The sequence below is a fragment of the Toxorhynchites rutilus genome, chromosome 2 (genome assembly GCF_029784135.1).
Source record: "Toxorhynchites rutilus septentrionalis strain SRP chromosome 2, ASM2978413v1, whole genome shotgun sequence".
NCBI classification, from domain to species: domain Eukaryota; kingdom Metazoa; phylum Arthropoda; class Insecta; order Diptera; family Culicidae; genus Toxorhynchites; species Toxorhynchites rutilus.
In genome coordinates this window covers 36154907-36177844 of record NC_073745.1, presented here as the reverse complement: position 1 = coordinate 36177844, position 22938 = coordinate 36154907, and the positions used below count along the sequence as shown (strand labels likewise).

The window sequence follows — 22938 nt, the reverse complement described above, 5'->3', positions numbered from 1 at the left end:
TTATATTTGATGAAAAAATCCTTTTGAACTTTGAGTTAACTTCTCTAGTACGCTACTTAGAACGATTTTACTGTTTCAATTTGAAGATTAGAAAATTTACTACTGGATACTTTGAAAAATTAGGTATCTTTAAAGTTAGTGTTTCTTTTTTTAATTTTTATTTAATTTTTATTATAAACCTGTTTGTCCTCCTTCCCTTCTGAAAGATTCCGAGATTATTATCCGACACCGTGCACAGCATGAGAGCAATATGCAAATGATATCGCGTAGAATAGTTCTAAACGAGCTCACACACTGTTTGACCGAAGCTGAAAATTTGACACTTTTTGGCAGATCAAACTTTAATCAACGTGTATCGGTGGTATAGTTCATATATATTCGGCACAAAATACGAAAAGCATATATAAGGTTGAGAAAAAGGAAATCCATTATTTTGAATGTCGATAAAATCACAGAAATATTCTAAGTTGACAGGCATGCTAGTAGTCGTAGCATCGCCCAGGAACTAAAGATCGACAATAAGCCAGTTTTAAACCATTTGCGTAAAACTGGATTCGATGTAAGTGAAGCAGCCCAAATGATGGCCAAACCAATACTAACGGCCAGAAAGGCTCTACTGTGTATTTGGCGGGACTTGAAAGGATTTATGAGTCGGTTCAGCGAGGCCCAACATTAGTTTCAGATCCCTACCGTCAACAACTGGATCGTTTGAAGCTAGCGATGACCAGAAACGACTAGAATTGATCAACAGAAGAGGTCAACGCAAATCCACACACATCTGTAGTAACTCGCTAGAAACTCCGGTGTTAAGTCAGACTTGACCATGTGACGTTTTTATGATTTCGAGAAAAACGAGTTTGAAGTTTGGTGCTATAAGTGGTAGGAAATTGGGATTAATAGAAGATTGCGAAACCGGTATATTTGCCATTAAGGATCGAGACTCCTATGAGAGAGGCATTATAAGGCTACCTTCAAAATGGTATCAAATTACGCAACAAAACGGTGCGTATTTGTCCCAAATCAGGTAATCCGAAAAATCTTAAATAAAGTTTTTAATTTCACGCAATAATGGACTATGGACATAATATTTCATAATATTATAATACATAATATTTAGTTCCTGTGTGTTTAACCATTTTTAGATTCATCATTCATTGAAACAATTTAGATAAAAACATAACTACCTAAGAAAGGAATATTAACGGAAGACAATCTTGTTGGGCAAAAAAATACTGAACTGCCCAAATATACATGGGTGACGTAAGCACCAAAAATTGAATTAATATAACAAACATAATGTAAGCCCTCCGCAAGTTAATATTTGTTAAATATAAACAGATTGTTCTATAAAAATTGTTCAGTCATGATTATTCAGCTATTAACAGGAAAACAAACAACATTCGTATTGTGACTCGCTCTTATAAGAATTGCAATTCAAACAGGAAAGTGTACAAACAAAATCAGTGAAAAAATCGTTAAATTTTTATTTCGAAACGGAAGTTGCGAACTTTTTTTTGAGCTGTACAAAAGCCCGCGAATATTTCACGAATAACCTGCCAACATAATTTGCATAATAGTTGTCTTACGGGACTCGCTACTTTGACTACACACGCGTTTACACCGGAGAGGAGAGAAAGACCTACATTCAACTCTTGTAAACAAAACCAATCATCCCCGATCTCTGGCAGCACTGCACCTTAAAATGATCGCCTCCTCTCCACTTCCACACTGCGCGTTTGAGCGTTTTATTTGCTCATTCGACAATAGCTCTACGCTCACACTACGACCACGATGAATGACGACGCTCACACCTCTCACTATCGTTCGGGCGATGAAAAAAGTATGAAACTCAAGCTTTTTCTTCTTCACTGCCAAAGTTTTTTTTCGATACCAATCTTCTCGCACAATTTCAACATGAATTTCGAAGTAGGCCCGATTTTCCACCTACGGGAGGATTTCCTTCGCTGCTCCGGGGGTCTCTGGGAGCGAAGTATTCCTGCAGAAACTACTCGCTCTTCGTAACTCTTCCAACTCTGCACTTAATTCTGCTTCTTTTTCCACACTTTCCCAAAATGTCTCTCCAACAACGTCAGCTACTAGCCACCAAGCAGCAGCAAACGAGGAAAAAAAAGTTCCACCCGACTTCTATCCACTGGAACGTACGGGAAACTTCACAGAACCGCTAGAAAACGACACCCCGGGGTGGATTCCGCAAACGTAGCCCGTATTGTCACCGGATGTAGCCGATTTAAAAGGGAATTGGAAGCGAAATTCCCCGTAGGATGACAGATTTCTACTTTTTTCTCTGAGGGCACCACCAACAAACAACACTCGTATTGTGACTCGCGTTTGCTCGCGCTGAAGGTAAAAATTTTCTCTTCCAGTTTGATTGAAACAAGGGATAAAAAGAGTCCACGGGAGTTGGTTACCACTATGATCTTTCAACTCAGCTTTGCTCTTGCGCTGATATTGGCCTATGCTCGTGAGCGATACTTCGAGAAAGCGCTGCGACTTCTTTTTCAGTGCGATGGCCGAAAGAGCGCTTGCGAGAAAAAATCGATTTCAGTGCAAGAGGGAGAGCACGCTATTTGCTCAGTGTCGTTAACATTTGAAGAGAGTGTGCGTAGAACGATGGGCTAGAATGTCGAATGTGGAAGAGAGAAGGAGAGAGAGCTCAATGCGCGAGTTTCTCCACCGGAGCGAGAGAAGCACATACATTTGCTTGGTGGCCAAAATAAAGTGAGGCCCGTCGGAAACACAGCATGTTCAAAGAAGTAAAGTGGTGGGAAAAGAGTCACCACCAAAACAAGATAAGTAGTAAATGGGACTGGGAAATATACACTCTCAGGAAACATTGGTATATATAACGAATTTTTTGGTAAATATTACCAATGATTAGTAAATTTTTGCAATACGAATTATATGTCCATATTACGCGATAACAATGGTAAACAAATGTCAAAGCCAGTATAACCCAGTATAAGCCGTCGGTTCAACGTTGGTTTAACATAAGTTACAGTTCTGGGACTTCGGGTTGGCTTTTTAAAACACTTGTGGTTAGCTTGAAGAGCCAAAAGATACTTGAAAATATTTATTTCTGTTCCAATTACAGAGGCATTCACTAAGACGCGATGCGAGACAAGACAAACACTTATTGTTTTTACTATTACATTACTAGTAAAAACAATAAGTGTTTGTCTTGTCTCGCGTCGCGTCTTAGTGAATGTCGTGAAGTTTTTACGTTGCACAACAAATCAAAATAAAAAGTGAATTACAGAGGCCTCGATAAAAACTTATGTTCCCTAGCTAAATTAAATTAAATGAAATAATGCCGTCCGGTAGCTGATGTTGCATGTTGTCGATTCGCAGGCTTCGCTTTGCTTTTCGCACATTCCGCTCATTCTGCTGATTATGGTTGGCTATGGATGGCATAAACATACAGTTCCGTTGATTTTTCTGTGAAAAAAATGTTCGATATTATCATCTGAATCATGTCAGTAGTATGACTCGCCGTGTTAATTTGTTCGGAAATAAAGATTAACTTTGGGACCGAAGGAACGGTCAAAAGGCGGCTATTTGATACCAGCGGTAGAAAGGTTATGAGTAAGGATTGCTGAAGAATCCTTCAACATCAGCACCACAAAAGTTGATTCCAGCTACCGACAGCGACATTTTGATCGATACTTGCATATGATCCCCATCAGCCGTCCAAACTGCTGTACATCGTTGACTACTAGCAATATGTGATTGTAACAAAATGAATGTTCATATGATTCCTGTAATGAATCTTCCATTAATTCCTTCATGTTGTTGCTATCCGTACGGTGAAATTAGAAATGATGACACTTCATTTTTTCGCGGTTGCCAGATTAACAATCGTCAAAGTTACGAACAACGTGTAGTAAATTGTACCAATCATTGGTAGTGATGTGTATTGCATCTGACATTCATTTTACATACGGTTAGTAATATGTACAGAAAATATGTGCATTCTACCAATGTTTGCATTACTAAAGATTTGGTAGTTTGTTTTCGTAATGGCTTTTCTGGGTGTATGTTTCATCGATATCACAAATAGAAAAGTATTGTCTGAGTAAGGAAATTCGGGGCATTCAAGATGTATGTTTAAATTCGTTTTAAATGACTAGCTGAACTCCTTTACGATACCACACGGCTCTTATCTTGCATATAATGAGTAGCGTCGACTTTTTGAAAAAAAATCAGGAGTATCCGACATCTTCCGTGCGGCTTGCATAGTTCATTCTTCCGAAACTGTTTTAGGTTCTCGTCGAAAAACAGATCAAGGTTTTTTATACTGCCCACGGTCGAAATTTTTGCTTTTTAGAAATTTTTGTATAAAACTAGACGAGTGATGATCTACAGTGTTGGACAAAACATTAAGAGCACTGCTCAAGCAAAAAAATAAAGTGACAAAACTTTGAGAAACAATAATCCAATCCAGTGCTTTAATCCATTTATAATAATTTATTTGCAAGTTTCGAAGGAATTTACAACATCTGTTGGGGAGCCTGGCCGTCAAAATTCCAGATCCGTGATAGCTCAGTTTCCAGGTCCCCAACATCGAAGGAAAAACTCCCTTTCCCCCACACAAAACACCAAGGATTTTGCCGTCGGCCACAACAAATACATCCACATAAAATATCGACGGCAAACAAACAACGCACAAAACATTAGTGCAACAAAATGCACAACCAACTTTTCCTTTCACACAAAATCCATAACAGTGCAGTTGAGTTCACAATATTACAGAATTTATACGATTTTATTCTTGGTTACACTTCTTCTATTTACAGGTTTTGTTGACTGTCCTATTGGACAGCACGCGCCCTCTTAGAATGTCATCGACGCAGCCACTGGTCCGGAATGACAGAGCTGCCGGCTGTCACTAGTTGTGAGTAAACAAAACAAAACAAAGAAAAAAAGGAGAAAAGTGATTCAAGAAAACATAATTCGATTGTGAATTCCTAGAAATATTTGCTGCTTAATTTATTATATATTCTTACTTGCTACTTAATTAATAGGATTCTTAAAAAGCGAGGTGAATTTCTATTTAATATGTAATAACTTAAAACTAATTGATAACTACTTCCTAGATCCTATAATTATATTCAAAGTTTAGACACCTAATTTAACCTAATTGAACGTAATCTATTTCTAATGCTAAATTGAATTGGTAAGCCAGGAAAAACAATATATTTTCTTCGAACATAGCCGATAACTGAATATTGTTATAGCTCTTGCCATTATACTAAGGAAACTGTATCACCCGCTGAATCCGAACTAGGGAAACTAAACGTAAGTGAGATTGAACTCGAAACGTGAACTTATACATAACCTAATACAAACTTATCGTTACTATTTACATATCTATATATATATAGGAAATTATTAATTCTCCCAAATAAAGAGCTTAGCGTAGTTATTGTAGCTCTGGAGTTTTTGTGATACGGAAGAACTTCCCTGGTAATTTGTCAATTGAAGCGCAATCTCGACAGATTTTCTATTATAATTTCACAGGTTTCATATTTCACAGTACATAACAAATAACATTGATTTCGACCGAAGTAAATAAATACATTTCCGTGGCAGACCGACAAACTGCTTTATGACCAAGTTATGGTTCCTTTGGTGGACCGATTGGAACTACAATCGCTCCGCTATTTGCAATTTTGCTCCGCGCTGTTGTTGTTATTGATCCTTCCCATGTGCGATGTTTTCCGATATCCGATCTTCGGTTGCTGTGGTGAATAATTCACCACCGTTTTGTTTCTATCCTACATTGTGATCGTCGGTCGGCTCACAAAGGAAAGAACAATTTGAACGGCAATCACCCAATAGTGATTGCGTTCTCGCTTCCGCTGGTGTAATTTCCGTACCGAAAACTGTTAGCTGTACCGTTAGGGTGGGTTTAGACTAGTGATATATTCATGTGAAGAAATATGATGATATTTATAGAAATCGCATCAACCGTTTACACTAGCGTGAACTTCTATAGTGAATATATTCATATTTTCGGTGAATTTATTCACCTGAAGTAAAACTGCATCCAACTTTAGTGATTTCTCACCAGTGAGAAATTCATAAGCGTTTACATATGCTGAATTTATTCAAGTTATGTAAACCTCGAATAAGTGTATCATATTTACTCTCACCCGCTTACACCTATTTTCTCGTGAATAAATCCATCTATAGCTATAGATCTCCCTAATGTGAACCCGCCATTACTATCATCGGGTTTGTTTACAAATCTCCTCTTGTACATGATCAGCTGATGAGGTTCAGCGTGGGTCATTAACCGCAAGTTGCAGACGTAAAGGGTGTTCTGTTAGTCTCCAACAACAAATGTAGCTAAAACAATAGTCATTCATTGAAAAACGCGTTTTAAACATACTTAACAACTAAAATGACGCAACAAAAATTAAGACCGGTTTTAAAATTCGTGGTAAAAAGTAAAAACAAGAACATTCATACCGTAAAAAGCTTCTAGGGTTAGTACTTGGTCGTGTGACCTTTGTTTCGCATCACCAGCTTTTGGCACGTGGTGACCGAGATGGCGTATCAACAAATTTGGATCCTATCCCACAGTTGCTGCTCACCATAATGTCCCCTTTTCCATGCTTGAATGTCTTCGTGGTATACTGTGGCATGTAAGCGCACCCTATTGGGCGATGGACCCAAGGTTTTTCCGTCCGAGCCGATGAGGAGCCTTCGTCTCATCCGGCGAACTTCAACCGTACCTTCAGATGATTCGACGTCAGCATCAGAACCTTCTGAGGGGCTTTTACCGCCTAGCCACTGCTTCACCAGCCGCCGCTGAACTGTTGTTTTAACTACATATGTCATTTTTGTTAGTGGTACTCAGTTGAAATTTCTTATACGAAATAACACGCCTTGAATGCATTCTGTTCTAGAATACGTTGGAACAGTACAATTCAGAAGAAATTCGGGAGCACTCAATAACACATCACTTTCGAAATTGAAAAACAGGAAGTGGGTTATATCTATGGTATAACCGCAAGGGTGACGTAGGACTATCGTTGATTTAGAGATCATTTGTATGAAGTTGAATCTGAATTCATTCTGAATGAATGAATATTTGGAAAACTTCGAAAACGAGAGCGTTACGTTGGAGGCACAAGGTTTTATGCATCCAATATTGGATACGGAAATATCCTACTGATGGGGAAGAATAATCTTCAGAAGCTATCCTGTTGATTGCGATTGATTGAAAAACCACAAAACCAAATGTATTTGGTCACAGTGTTACATGGATAGAAAACATTCAATTAAACTCTTTCACATGAATATATTTTGAAAATTCCCAGAGGAACTGGCAGATTATTTTCAGTAACGATTAGTTATTTCCACATTTTCCTCGATACTGGAAGCCCACCAGTGGTTAATGCCAACTCGATAACCACCTGTTAATAGCACTTGATTGAAACATATTTGGTCACAGTGTTACATGGATAGAAAACATTCAATTAAACTCTTTCACATGAATATATTTTGAAAATTCCCAAAGGAACTGGCAGATTATTTTCAGTAACGATTAGTTATTTCCACATTTTCCTCGATACTGGAAGCCCACCAGTGGTTAATGCCAACTCGATAACCACCTGTTAATAGCACTTGATTGAAACATATTTGGTCACAGTGTTACATGGATAGAAAACATTCAATTAAACTCTTTCACATGAATATATTTTGAAAATTCCCAAAGGAACTGGCAGATTATTTTCCAGCAATGATTAGATCTTTCCGGAACTTTCTCGATGCTGAATGGCATCCTAACGAAAAGAGTTCTGCGCGTGTATGTGTCGATCCTTCGCCGTCCACCTCCTCCAGCACGTTAGGCAACGATGTTGTCTTGTCGATGTCCTCACGAAAAATGAATGTGTCTCACCACCAGAATATCGCTTAAGTATGCTTTTTGTGTGTGATTGAATCGAGAGAAGGTGTGGTTTACGATGGCAATTTGGAAGGCAAACTAGAGGGGAATGAACTCTCTGAGCTCGGAACTTTCGGCGACTGAGCAATAATCGATTGCGGGCGCATACAATATTGGATACGGAAATATCCTACTGATGGGGAAGAATAATCTTCTGAAGCTATCCTGTTAATTGCGATTGATTGAAAAACCACAAAACCAAATGTATTTGGTCACAGTGTTACATGGATAGAAAACATTCAATTAAACTCTTTCACATGAATATATTTTGAAAATTCCCAGAGGAACTGGCAGATTATTTTCAGTAACGATTAGTTATTTCCACATTTTCCTCGATACTGGAAGCCCACCAGTGGTTAATGCCAACTCGATAACCACCTGTTAATAGCACTTGATTGAAACATATTTGGTCACAGTGTTACATGGATAGAAAACATTCAATTAAACTCTTTCACATGAATATATTTTGAAAATTCCCAAAGGAACTGGCAGATTATTTTCCAGCATTGATTAGATCTTTCCGGAACTTTCTCGATGCTGAATGGCATCCTAACGGAAAGAGTTCTGCGCGTGTATGTGTCGATCCTTCGCCGTCCACCTCCTCCAGCACGTTAGGCAACGATGTTGTCTTGTCGATGTCCTCACGAAAAATGAATGTGTCTCACCACCAGAATATCGCTTAAGTATGCTTTTTGTGTGTGATTGAATCGAGAGAAGGTGTGGTTTACGATGGCAATTTGGAAGGCAAACTAGAGGGGAATGAACTCTCTGAGCTCGGAACTTTCGGCGACTGAGCAATAATCGATTGCGGGCGCATACAATATTGGATACGGAAATATCCTACTGATGGGGAAGAATAATCTTCTGAAGCTATCCTGTTAATTGCGATTGATTGAAAAACCACAAAACCAAATGTATTTGGTCACAGTGTTACATGGATAGAAAACATTCAATTAAACTCTTTCACATGAATATATTTTGAAAATTCCCAGAGGAACTGGCAGATTATTTTCAGTAACGATTAGTTATTTCCACATTTTCCTCGATACTGGAAGCCCACCAGTGGTTAATGCCAACTCGATAACCACCTGTTAATAGCACTTGATTGAAACATATTTGGTCACAGTGTTACATGGATAGAAAACATTCAATTAAACTCTTTCACATGAATATATTTTGAAAATTCCCAAAGGAACTGGCAGATTATTTTCCAGCATTGATTAGATCTTTCCGGAACTTTCTCGATGCTGAATGGCATCCTAACGGAAAGAGTTCTGCGCGTGTATGTGTCGATCCTTCGCCGTCCACCTCCTCCAGCACGTTAGGCAACGATGTTGTCTTGTCGATGTCCTCACGAAAAATGAATGTGTCTCACCACCAGAATATCGCTTAAGTATGCTTTTTGTGTGTGATTGAATCGAGAGAAGGTGTGGTTTACGATGGCAATTTGGAAGGCAAACTAGAGGGGAATGAACTCTCTGAGCTCGGAACTTTCGGCGACTGAGCAATAATCGATTGCGGGCGCATACAATATTGGATACGGAAATATCCTACTGATGGGGAAGAATAATCTTCTGAAGCTATCCTGTTAATTGCGATTGATTGAAAAACCACAAAACCAAATGTATTTGGTCACAGTGTTACATGGATAGAAAACATTCAATTAAACTCTTTCACATGAATATATTTTGAAAATTCCCAGAGGAACTGGCAGATTATTTTCAGTAACGATTAGTTATTTCCACATTTTCCTCGATACTGGAAGCCCACCAGTGGTTAATACCAACTCGATAACCACCTGTTAATAGCACTTGATTGAAACATATTTGGTCACAGTGTTACATGGATAGAAAACATTCAATTAAACTCTTTCACATGAATATATTTTGAAAATTCCCAAAGGAACTGGCAGATTATTTTCCAGCAATGATTAGATCTTTCCGGACCTTTCTCGATGCTGAATGGCATCCTAACGGAAAGAGTTCTGCGCGTGTATGTGTCGATCCTTTGCCGTCCACCTCCTCCAGCACGTTAGGCAACGATGTTGTCTTGTCGATGTCCTCACGAAAAATGAATGTGTCTCACCACCAGAATATCGCTTAAGTATGCTTTTTGTGTGTGATTGAATCGAGAGAAGGTGTGGTTTACGATGGCAATTTGGAAGGCAAACTAGAGGGGAATGAACTCTCTGAGCTCGGAACTTTCGGCGACTGAGTAATAATCGATTGCGGGCGCATACAATATTGGATACGGAAATATCCTACTGATGGGGAAGAATAATCTTCTGAAACTATCCTGTTAATTGCGATTGATTGAAAAACCACAAAACCAAATGTATTTGGTCACAGTGTTACATGGATAGAAAACATTCAATTAAACTCTTTCACATGAATATATTTTGAAAATTCCCAGAGGAACTGGCAGATTATTTTCAGTAACAATTAGATATTTCCACATTTTCCTCGATACTGGAAGCCCACCAGTGGTTAATGCCAACTCGATAACCACCTGTTAATAGCCGCGCGTGTATGTGTGTGTAGCGATGTCTTCCCAGGGAACCGTTTGTGGCATCACTCTCCTCCTGATAGATTCCCTTCTGGCCTAGGGTGCACAAACAGGCTCTTGGTGACACCGTTCATCCGCGCTTTCATGATAAATAAAGAGCTTCACCGCAACAGCGACAACATGCTCCAATCGCTGTTCAATTAGAACTGAGTGGATTTCCGAGCGCCGCTCGCTTATATACCGATTGGTGATTTCAATAGCCTGTTTTGAAAGCAATTTTAAGACTATTGAAACAAGTTTTTGGATCAAAAAGTAACAAGTATATAACGCGTAGACATTTTATCTTTCGAATGAAGTGTTTATCATACCATTTCGTTCAGTTGTTTAGGAGCTATTAACGCTCAAAATCTCGGTCTCCGGCGTAACGCTTTCGTTTTCGAAACTTTGATTTTACACCCCGGTATAGAAATGAAAGACGTAGTCCTACGTCAAAAAAAAATCGGGGCTTTCAACAAGACATGAGGTTTGGCGTTGCTTTGGTGCAACCGTGTGAGACACATGCTGTGTATACAAAAAATAAAAGGAACAACAACAAATGCGTAGGTAATGTCTGGGGCATAACCGAAGAGACGTAGAACTACAACAAGGGCTGTAAATTTATATAACTTATTGAATATTCGAGTAGATTTTCTGTACCTATTAGCAAAATTACATCTCTAATACTCCCAAAAACAAAACAAATAATTCACAAACTATACTGATCGGCATCTTTCGTAAAACGGAAACAAAAAAAGAACAAAATCGGTTGTGTTGATGATAACTATAGCCATGAACACCCCAGCAAACATTAAATCGTATAATTTTGCACGTGCCAAGTCTTACAAGAAATCCGAATAAATCATAATCGCATATAATATCAATCAAAGTATATATCGTGTATATTTGAAATCGCATAAAATGTAAAAACTCGATTTTATATACCATTATCAAATTAAGTCGCAATTCGGTATAATAAACATCAATTTTATGATGTACATTGTCGTAAAATATATTTAATCCGCATCATATGCGTATATTACGCTGATGCAGTTTGTGTGTCGTATAAGCGTATAATTTAAATCGATTCAGTACTGTAGTAAATCGTGTTGTTTGCTGAAGAAAATCATGAAACAGTAAATCATATTAGATCCTAATAAAGAACATATTACATCATATTGAAATGTCAATGAAATGCTGATGCACTAGAAAGTTTTAACTGCTATTGAATTAAATTTCAGATAGCCGCGCAAGATAGCTGGTAGATGATAATCCAGACGACCGGAGTTTGAACCCACATCGGAGCAGTTTTCACCAAACATTAATCTGTGCCATTTTAAACATTCATATTCCACTCCCAACACAAGTCAATCAAACAATTATTATTTCTACAAACATAAATACTCATATATAAAAATGGCGATTCGTGAAGCTATAATAAACATTTCACGAAAATATTTTGCGCCATTTGTTTTTTTCTATGTCTGTAATAAATCCTATATGAGTATGGCAAAAGTCGTATTTGGTGCTTTGACAATTCATGGATATATTCACATTAGATCGCAATTTAATTCAACATTCGGTAAGCATTTGCCATGTATGTATATAGCCTCCACTTTTGCATGCATATGCCAGTTAGGCGCATTATATGCCAACCAAATGTTAGGGCATATGATGTTATATATACGCTTATTATGCGATTTAATGTTTGCTGGACCAGCTCTCGCTTTTTGGAAAACTTCCCAGCAAACATTAAATCGTATAATGTTGCACGTACCAAGTCTTACAAGAAATCCGAATAAATCATAATCGCATATAATATCAATCAAAGTATATTTGGCACAAGGGCCATAAAAAGACTGTGTTCACTTCGAGTGTATACAAAAAACTATCTATTCAAAGTCCATCTACGCGCTATATATACAGAGTACGGTCAATGTTATTTGACCGGTCAAGTCAGGGAAAACAATCCCGTTTAGAAATTGGGTGCAAAAGGCACAACAAAGGATTATTTGTTTAATTGTTGGCCCCGATCGAATGCGTGAGATGATGATGACTCGTTCGCACGGTCGATGATTGTTTGTCGTACCGGTGATGCGACGATGGTGATGCTACATATATATCGTGTATATTTGAAATCGCATAAAATGTAAAAACTCGATTTTATATACCATTATCAAATTAAGTCGCAATTCGGTATAATAAACATCAATTTTATGATGTACATTGTCGTAAAATATATTTAATCCGCAGCATATGCGTATATTACGCTGATGCAGTTAGTGTGTTGTATAAGCGTATAATTTAAATCGATTAAGTATTGTAGTAAATCGTGTTGCATGCTGAAGAAAATCATGAAACAGTAAATCATATTAGATCCTAATAAAGAACATATTACATCATATTGAAATGTCAATGAAATGCTGATGCACTTGAAAGTTTTAACCGCTGTTGAATTAAATTTAAGATAGTCGCACGAGATTGCTGGTGGATGATAATACAGACGACCGGAGTTCGAACCCACATCGGAGCAGTTTTCACCAAACATCAATCTGTGCCATTTCAAACATACATATTCCACTCCCAACACAAGTCAATCAAACAATTATTATTTCTACAAACATAAATACTCATATATAAAAATTGCGGTTCATGAGGCTATAATAAGGCTATAAGACTTTTTCAATTTAATGTTTGCTGGGTTTCCATCCGATTTGCAATGTGTTGTACTTTGAAATCACTTTCAATTTGGAAGCCATGCACGAATTCGTAAAAGCTGAATGATTGATCACAAAGTCCCCAATCACTATTTAGCTCATAAACACCTCTAAATTAACACAGGCTCTCCCTAAACAAACAAAAATCAGTTCACCTATTATATTATTCGGATATCACTTTAAAATGCATCATAGTGTAATAACTTCCAATAGCTCTTTTGTGGAAGGTTTGAGATCTTTTCTGAAAAGTGCTAATGGATTCATTTTTTTGTTCTCACAATGTCGAAAGTTTTGTCCTCATTTCGTGTGCTGGATCGATTAGTCCTACGTCAAAATAAATTCATAATTTAAATTGCGATGCGGTGGCGTTAATACGTAAGTACCAATTTCATTTTACCCTTAGAAAAATCCTCGGTCGAAAACTACTAAATACATTTGGAAATGCAAAATTGGTAGAATGTACAATTTTTTTGTACATATTGTCAACAAACCCGCATCCCTACCAGAGATTAGTATATTTTACTCGATAACATTAGTAAGCTTGGATATTGTCATATCTGAAAATTGGTGAGAAAAGCGCGTATTAACCATTTTCATTGTTCCCATAAGGCAATACGGAGGTATAATAAGGATATAATTCTGATACGTGCATTTTCGGCGAGAAAATGTAGCCGATATTGGGCTTCCGAATCATGGTTCTGCTTGACATATATTTATTAGTACGGTCGAAAATGACTATAGATTGGTAGTATTTACCAAAAAATTCGTTATATTTACTAATTATTTCTCTCAGTGTAGTATTAACAGATTGAAAACCATACAATGCACCCCAATGAAGCAAAAAGGAATCGTTGTGAATGTTTGTTCAATTGAGAAATAATAAATAATAGAAATAATAAATCAATCAAATGAACCGAAATGGCGATTTTTAATCGCCATATAATAAATAAAGTATTTTTTTTGTCGTTTCTTCAGCACTAGACAGTCACCGATTGAATTTATATTTGTATTTTATTTTGAGCTTAAAAAAATCAAAAGCAATTTTCCGTGTGCATATTACTAATTTCAGTTAATCGTGTACATGATTTTATCAGCTGTATTGTTTGCCTGTGCGTGCATCCCCGCAATTTGATAGAAACTCGATTGGAGATATTCTGCATCCGTCACCGCTTTGATTCCAGAGTCTTGTCAATCTTCCTACCCGTAGTTGTTTGTCATCGTTTGCCTCGAATCGGCGAGGGCAGAGGAAAAAATCAGGAAATTTTAATTTTCTCGTCTGTTGTTCACTTCTCGTGCATTGTATGTCGTGGATGCTTGCTGATTTCTTAAGTGTTTTACAAAGAAGCTGTTCACTGTTGTTCAATCAGGCGTAAATTCTTGCTACTATGCAGAACGTGATCAATTCAGTCAAAGGAACAGCCCTCGGTGTGGCCGAATATTTGACGCCGGTGTTGAAGGTAAGTTTTCCGGATTCAAATTGTTATGATTCACACTGTTATTGATTTTTTGGCCCTTGGTTTTGTAGGAATCCAAATTTCGGGAGACGGGAGTGCTTACGCCGGAAGAGTTTGTAGCAGCGGGTGAACATCTGACGCACCATTGCCCTACCTGGGCCTGGGCGGTTGGAGATGAAGCTAGGATAAAACCATATCTCCCGAAAAGTATTGTGAATTTGGCAATTTTCTTTTTTCTTACAATTAACATAACGTGTTCTCTTCAGACAAGCAGTTTCTGATAACACGAAATGTGCCATGCTACCGACGATGCAAGCAAATGGAATATGTCGGGGAGGAAACACTGGTCGAAGAAAATGACCAGGATGGTGGTTGGGTAGAAACACATCACTTCAATCCGGATGGGGCTAACGAATCAGGTTTAGAGGATAAGATTTGCGAAATGACATTGGACGGAGCGAAGATGGATGATGAAGCTGCGCTTGATATGGACGATCCGAAAAATCTAGAAGGAAACGGTGGTGATGAGGGGGATGAGGATGACGAAGAAGCAGCTATCGATATGGACGAATTCGAGGAAAGTGGCTTGCTGGACCAAGTTGACCCGGTAAGTAAACTCTGTTGGTTTCTTGTAACCCGAAGATATTAACACGAGTTTGTGGTTGAATTCAGTCTTTGGCAACGGTGCCGATCGAGAGCGTCAAGAAGAAAGCAACGGAAGCGGAAGGTGACTCAGTGGTCCACACTCGCACCTATGATCTGCATATCACGTACGATAAGTACTACCAAACCCCGCGATTGTGGGTTGTAGGCTACGACGAGAATCGCAAGCCATTAACCGTGGAACAGATGTACGAGGATGTTAGTCAGGATCACGCCAAAAAGACTGTGACAATGGAAACCCACCCGCATTTGCCGGGTCCTAACATGGCATCCGTCCATCCTTGCAAGTATGTACACTCTTCTTTCGATGGTTGAGATTTCTTCTACCTTTGCCTTTCATTTCAGACACGCTGACATAATGAAAAAGATTATCCAAACTGTTGAGGAAGGGGGCGGTGAACTGGGGGTTCATATGTATCTCATCATATTCCTCAAGTTTGTACAGACAGTGATACCAACGATTGAGTACGACTTTACTCAAAATTTCAACATCACCAACAAGTAAATCATCGCTACGATGAGGAACAAGCTAGACACTATGATATTATTATGATAAAAAGCTTCTGCTAGCTAGCTTTACGTTGAAAGACATGTAGTTGCTTAAGTCGCAGCAATAAAAAAGGTGTGCTTCGAGCAGAACGCAGTTTCACGTGAGTTTCGAACACCAGTATATTTCTTGTTTAAATTGGATCGATGTAAAATTCACTAAATTACAAATGAAATATATTTTAGTACTGCAATGATGTAGCTGATTTGGGTTTCATTCAATCTGTTCTACAGGCAAGCGATCCATGGCGATCTGTATCCATATTGATATGTGCAAATTATAATTGTTCGTGAAATATGATTGTTCAAAATTCAGAGCAACAAATATAAGGTTGGGGAAAAAATAATCCATCATTTTCTCGGTAACTGGCTTTAGTGATCAATATCTCACGTATTATCGATCATACAATTTCAAGTTTAGGATCGTTGTAAAGGTGACATTTCAGGCTAAAAAAATTGTTCGCTGTTTTTTGTTCGTTTCATTCAGTTGTGAGTTACAGGGTGTTAATGGAAGTCAACAAAGAGAAAATTCGGTACATTTTACACTTTTTTATTTATAAAGGCGAAAATGTAAGCCAGGCCGATGAAATTGTGAAAGGTGTTTATGGTGCTGATTCTGTAACAGTAAAATACGTACCATTTAATTTTTTTATTCTATTTTTTTCTAAATTTTTGTTTTTTCTGAAATTTATTTTTAATTTTTTTTTAGTGCAATACACTTAATTCAGATCTCTACTGTCAACAGATGGACAGTTTGAAGCTAGCGATTGACCAGAAACGTCCAACATTGGCTGTTGGGGGGAGGAGTTATTGTAACACTAATCTCGACAGCAAGAAAAACGCAGTTTTTCTGTTGGTTTATGCTTCAAGAATTTTAGTGTACATATAGGTTTGGAATGGAAGAATCCTAACTGTCCACGTTTTGAGTGTGCCCAATCCAATAATTTTAGCAAAACAGGTAATTTTAGGATATAATTTAAGGTAAATTTGAGGTAAACAATGAAACTCTAAGTTATCGAGGAGAACCAAAATGAAAGTCAGCACAATGATAAGCCACAATGCTCTTTTGCCCCTATTGTTCCGCCTGTTTGACGTTTCTTTCTGTCACGCATGACAGTACGCACCCGAGTTCATTACGGCGTTGCTGCGACGAGGGGTGTTGTCGTCACATACCCCCGCCCTTAAACCTAGTGATGTTCTGGATCTCCGGTAGTTTCTAGAGGTTCACATACCTCTCTGACGTCCAACACCGCCAGCTTGATTGCAGGTCGCCAAAGGACGCCGTTAGCTGTCCGCACTAGTGCCTGGCGGACTCTTCCATCACGGCCGTTGATGGTTTCCTCTATCCGTCCTCTGATCCATTGGTTACGGCCTGTACCGTTCAGGACAAGCACAAGATCACCCGGCTGCAACTCCTTGACCTCGTCGAACCATTTGCAACGACGTGTTATGACCGGAAGATATTCTTTTATCCACCTGTTCCAAAATACGGTGCCGATATGCTGTGCCATCTTCCAACTGCTACGGAGTGTAGCATGAACATCCACGTCGACTGTTGGATGGATTTTATTGCCCGTTGAACTGCTCAGCAGGAAGTGGTTGGGGGTTAACGACTCTGATACCAATGATGATACCAATTCGTGATCAAAATTGTCACCATGTGTTGCTTGGGAAGTAAAACAGGGTATTTTGCTTCGAATGATAAGAACCATGCTGTTGAAGCGCGACCTCGCATCCGCAGGATACCTTGCCCGTCCATAAACGGCCACGTTTTGTAGATACAGCTGGATTTAGGACTGGATTTTAGGCGACAGAATGCTTTGCTTCCGGGAAGCCCTTTGTTTTCTCGAGTATGGTTCTCTCTTCTGGAAAAGATTCCATCTGTGCCAGTTTCCACAGCACAATCTCTGCACGCGAGAGTTCGGCTTGAGTAAGAATCCCCTTCTGCAGACTCCGTCCAACATTACTCCGACATAATCCATCGATGAAGCGAATGACATACGTTGTCGTCCGTTGGAGTTTTGACCAGTGGCTGAACCTGGAATAATCGATGAGGGGTTCGGGATTGCAGTGTACCTGAACGCTTCGAACTTCTTCGTGGGTCGTAGTCACGATTGATTGTTTAGGCCATGATTCCTCGATGTCGCGTAGAAAGTCTGGTCCTTCGAACCAAGGACAGTTCGATTCAAGAGTTGGACCTTTCTTCCACTTTGTGGCGTCATCAGACACATTAAGCTTAGACTTCACCCATCTCCATTCTTGCGGATCACTCAAGGTTAGTATTTCTCCAACTCGCACTGACACAAACTTGTGAAATCTTCGGTGATCCGATCGGATCCATGCCAACACCGTAGTAGAGTCGCTCCAGAAGAATCGCTGAGATACAGATAACGTGTGATATTCGAGAATAGCCGCCAGAAAGCGTACTCCCAGAACGGCAGCTTTAAGCTCAAGCCTTGGAGTAGACAATGTCTTCAAGGGCGCTACTTTACTCTTGGCTCCAACAAGTACCACCTGAACGCTGTCGTTATGCACTAGCCGGAAGTATACAGCACACGAGTAGGCGACATCACTTGCATCCACGAAGCAATGAACATGCATATCGTGGAAATTTGCCGGAAATGGTGAGAAATAACAACGAGGAATCTTCAGTTTACCAAGTTCTGGAAATAGGGCCACCCATTGTCGCCATTTTTGGAAAAGACTCTCGCTAATTGGTACATCCCAACCCGTCCCTGCAGCCCACGTCCCTTGAATGATTACTTTCCCGTGGACCAGGGAGTGCGAAATAAGCCCGAGTGGGTCGAAAAGACTCATTACGACTTTGAGGACTTCTCGTTTAGTGGGTACGTGAGCATCATTCAGAATTCCACGCAGATCATCTCGTAGCGTGAAGTTGTAAGAGAAGCTGTCATCTGAAGGGGTCCAGTTCATACCAAGCACGGATTCTGGTACACCGAGTCCTCCCAGGTGTGTGGGACGTGAATGTGATCCTCCTATTACATCCAATGTATTTCACTTGCAATGAGTTGCGTTGTCCCTTTTATACATACCGTGCCTATGCGATGCAGCCCTGCCGCTCATATTTCGCCGGCTATAAGGTTTGCTCCAACCCTGCATCGCCCAACCTAATTACGCAGCACGAGATCTCGTCTCGCTCGGGATTCTGGCAGCGGTAAAGGCAAGCCGTGTGCTCTGCGGACAAAGGATAAAACATCTCCGAAATGGCTGGACTTTTGGTGGCTAAAATCACACATTGGCGATCCTGCCAGGAGCTGGAATTTTTTGCAGTACGGCTACTTGTGTTCGTCGCGGGTAATTAACCGTTTGGCCGATTATTTTAGCGTGGTGTGGAGCGAAATCGCAAGAAAAAATCGGAAAAACAAATACGCGGAAGTGAGAAAAAACATGGCTGTCATCCCGGCTTAGTTATTGTGATTGTTGTAATATCGCCGGTAGCTGGAAAGATGGTTGAACACGAGTGTTTTTTGACGTAGGACTACGTCTAACCGGAAGATATAGGGTGTGAAATGGAAATCTAGGCACTGAACAAGTAGGAAAAAATGCAAGATTTGGAACGCTTATAACTCGAGCATTTCTCAATAGATCGCAAAGGTTTTTGCATCAATTGATAGGAAATATATCTACGCATCTATCATAACGAATATCATTTCATTTTTCATGGGATAAATAATTGAATAATTGTGAAATATCAAGCATTGTTAAAATGCCCTATGTGCCCATTTTTGATTGGTCCATTTTGTGCTCCTCAAATCGTACCGACCAAAACGGGCAACCAGAGCAGCAGTGAAATAGAATGAAGCACGATTGGAAAGGAAAAAGAAAAAAATGAACGAAACATTGGTCGCAGTCTCACACATGCGTAATTCTCGAGCCAGCCAGTCAGCTTAAAAATCCCCGCTTCGCTGCCGTAACGATCATTCTTTGTGTGGACACCGACTGGACAACATCGTTGCTGGACGAGCTGGACGGCGAGGGATCGAGTGGTAGCGCTGGAGTAGAGTAATAGAGTAGAGTAGAGTTTTCAAAGGGCCTTTCTCAAGGCTAGAGACGAATGAACTGCAAAAGTTTAAAGTCTCTATAATACAATACCTTCCTTCCTTCCGTAACGATCATTCTCATTCAAACCGTACACCACATCGGTTCGCATCACAACACATCAACAAACCAAAAAAGGAGGAAAAGTGAAGGGAAAGGCAAAATCCCGCTCGAACCGTGTTGATCTGGAGTTCCCCGCAAGGGTAGCTAGGCCGAGCGCGTTAGTACCAGTCCACCTAGCCGGCGTTATATAGTTTCGGCCGCCGAAGTGATCGAGTTAGCTGGCAAAGCTGCTCGCGACGATAAGAAAACCCGCATTCAGAACAGAACACATTCGGTTCGGTGGACATCAAGACAACAGGCAGTTGCAGCGAGTGGCGAGTGGCAAACGCAATCGCAAAACGGCATCAGGTAGCAGAAGAAAAAAGTTTGTTCTTTATACAAACTGCTTTGGTGGCAAATCCAGAACAAGGCGGTATCGAGGGCGTTCGAAATGGTTTTTTTCAAAACCACGAGTACTAAGTTTTCTAAATTGAAACCATTCCATAAAACAAGGCGCTTTTCAGGGCCATTAAACCTTCCAAAAAAGAGTTTAGGAAATACAGTTCAATGCTTTCTAAAACATTATCCAAAATAATAATAAAACACAAATTGATTTTTTCATAATTTGTTTGCCAGGATCTGATGAGTATGTGAATTTGAAAGTTGTTCTGAGCTTATTGATAGTTGGGGACTTTCCTGATTATTCAATTTTCACCAATTCTTAAATTGTTTCCAGATTGAAAGTACAGTAATTTACAATTAGTTCGACATTTAGCTAATTGGATGGACATGTAATGCGACTTATTTAGTTGGACATTTTTGTAAACATAGAGATCCAAATTATGACCCCACATTGAAAGTCGACACTGTACCACTGTCATCGCAAATGTTCAATTACAGGTTAAAATCACCTCCAATGCGACACTGAGTGGTGCTTCGGCACGTCGCATTAAATATAATTTACTGTACAACATGTCACAAAGCTGGATGGGAAGAAATTTTGCAACTGTGAAAGCTGTGGCGAGTGGCAACAAATCGCTAAACAGGAAGGTTTAGCCGAACAAGATGGGGATATCGAGTGATAACAAAACAATAAACTCTTTAGATTGAAGATAATTTTGTGATCCTGAAAAGAACCCTTTTTAGCCTGCATGTGAATCCAACGAGCGAACAAATCGTAATGAATGTATTTTTTTGCCATCGCTCCCTTTTAACGCTCATTCTTCGTCTCGTTGGACTCGCCCCTCTGGCTGAGTCTGCCGATTTGTCTCTATCCTGTGAGTGTGTACCGCTAGAGTATAAAACACGCGGACCCCAAAAAAATATCTTATTTTCTTTCAAACCGTAAACCCGTGTGGTTGTACGGCATCGACATCGTGGACGTAACAAAGGAGGACAAGTTAAGGGAAAGGCAAAGTCTCACTCGAACCTTGCAGATCTCCAGTTCCCTGTTGGTCGCATTCACTGATTGCTCCGCAAGGGTAACTATGCCGAACGGATTGGTGCCGGAGCACCAGTATACCTAACAGCGATTATAGAGTTTCGGCCGTCGGAGTGCTCGAGTTGGCTTGCAAAGCTGCTCACGACAATCAGAAAACCCGCATCAAGAACAGAGCAGCTTCGGTTCGGCGCTCATCAAGGCAACAATTAGTTTTAGTGAGTGACAAAGTGTTTCTCCGGCACGTTGCATCAAATGTAATTTACTGAACAACATGTCACAAGCTGGATGGGAAGAAATTTTCCAACTGTGAAAGCTGTGGCGAGTGGCAAACGCAATAGCTAAACAGGAAGGTTTAACCGAACAAGATGGGAATATCGAGTGATAACAAAATCACAACACCAAAGGTTCTTTTCAGAACCATCAACATATTCATAAAGAGTAAACAGTAAACTAATCCATTTTTCAGGTAGATATGTAGGTATTCACGTAGGAGAAGAAAATAAAACAATATATTTCAAAATATATATTTAACAAAAGCTGTCCCCTTTGTATAGTCCTACGTCACTCCGGTTATGTCCCCGACATTACCCACCCGTCTTTTTTCTCACATGTTGTTTGTTTGTTAAATGAGAAAAAATGTGTAGTGATGTACATTTTTTGTTAAAAATGGGTAGTGATGTACATTTTTTGTTTGAAATGTGTAGTGATGTATTTTTTTTTATTAAATGGGTAGTGATGTACATTTTTTGTTTGAAATGTGTAGTGATGTACATTGTGGATGGAAGGGATCGGAATCGTGGTAATTAAAAGCGGATCGCGACGACCGCACTTGGTGTCATTAAAAGCGGATCGTGACGACCGCGCTAAGTGTAATTAAAAGCGGATCGTGACGACCGCACTTGGTGTTATTGAAAGCGGATCGTGACGACCGCGCTAGCTGTTATTCAAAGCGGATCGCGACGACCGCGCTAGATGTAATTAAAAGCGGATCGTGACGACCGCGCTTGGTGTTATTAAAAGCGGATCGCGACGACCGCGCTAGATGTAATGAAAAGCGGATCGTGACGACCGCGCTTGGTGTAATTGAAAGCGGATCGCGACGACCGCGCATGGTATTATTAAAAGCGGATCGTGACGACTGCACTAGATGTAATTAAAAGCGGATCGCGACGATCGCGCTTGTTGTTATTAAAAGCGGATCGCGACGACCGCACTTGGTGTTATTAAAAGCGGATCGTGACGAACGCGCTTATAGCGAATCAAGACGACTTCCGTATTTGTAACGGAACGAGACGACTGTGCTTTGAACATTTGTAGCGGATCGAGACGACCGCGCTTTGAGTGTTTTTAGTGGGTCGAGACGGCTGCGTTTTAATTCAATTAGCGAATAGATGCGACCGCGATACTTAGAACGAATGATAGCGGATTGAGACGACCGGATTGAGATTAATAGATTTGGTAATTATATACGATGGTTGATCTAGATTACTACGTGAGAAACGT

The 22938-nt window shown here is 39.7% G+C and overlaps 3 protein-coding genes across 8 annotated transcripts in view; 1 reads left to right on the top strand and 2 right to left on the bottom strand.

Annotated features, from left to right (window-relative positions):
* The window catches only part of LOC129771449 (transcription factor GAGA), a 32510-nt gene extending 29952 nt beyond the window's left edge, over positions 1-2558 (bottom strand). Inside the window, exon 1 of one of the 6 annotated variants that reach the window (XM_055775086.1) lies at positions 2430-2558. The gene's annotated coding sequence lies outside the window, so the exon portion shown is untranslated. The other 5 variants (XM_055775089.1, XM_055775084.1, XM_055775083.1 and 2 more) reach the window with 5 other exon arrangements.
* Positions 2559-3284: 726 nt separating this feature from the next.
* On the bottom strand, positions 3285-19447 carry LOC129770758 (uncharacterized). The gene is made up of 2 exons (XM_055773808.1): positions 16531-19447; positions 3285-3456 (listed from the first exon to the last, which is right to left on the bottom strand). The coding sequence occupies exon 1, from the start codon at positions 18825-18827 to the stop codon at positions 17697-17699; it is 1131 nt and encodes a 376-aa protein (XP_055629783.1). The 5' UTR covers positions 18828-19447; the 3' UTR covers positions 3285-3456; positions 16531-17696.
* On the top strand, positions 14319-16094 carry LOC129770759 (ubiquitin-like-conjugating enzyme ATG3). The gene is made up of 5 exons (XM_055773809.1): positions 14319-14687; positions 14756-14891; positions 14951-15291; positions 15357-15634; positions 15693-16094. Exons 1-5 carry the CDS (start codon positions 14616-14618, stop codon positions 15850-15852), a joined length of 987 nt encoding a protein of 328 aa, XP_055629784.1. The 5' UTR covers positions 14319-14615; the 3' UTR covers positions 15853-16094.
* Positions 19448-22938: the final 3491 nt, after the last annotated feature.

Coding starts and splice junctions, on each gene's coding strand:
- LOC129770758 (XM_055773808.1), bottom strand. CDS start 18,827: ATGAACTGGACCCCTTCAGATGACAGCTTCTCTTACAACTTCACGCTA.
- LOC129770759 (XM_055773809.1), top strand. CDS start 14,616: ATGCAGAACGTGATCAATTCAGTCAAAGGAACAGCCCTCGGTGTGGCC. Junction 14,892..14,950: donor AAAACCATATCTCCCGAAAA/GTATTGTGAATT, acceptor TGTTCTCTTCAG/ACAAGCAGTTTCTGATAACA. Junction 15,292..15,356: donor TGCTGGACCAAGTTGACCCG/GTAAGTAAACTC, acceptor GGTTGAATTCAG/TCTTTGGCAACGGTGCCGAT.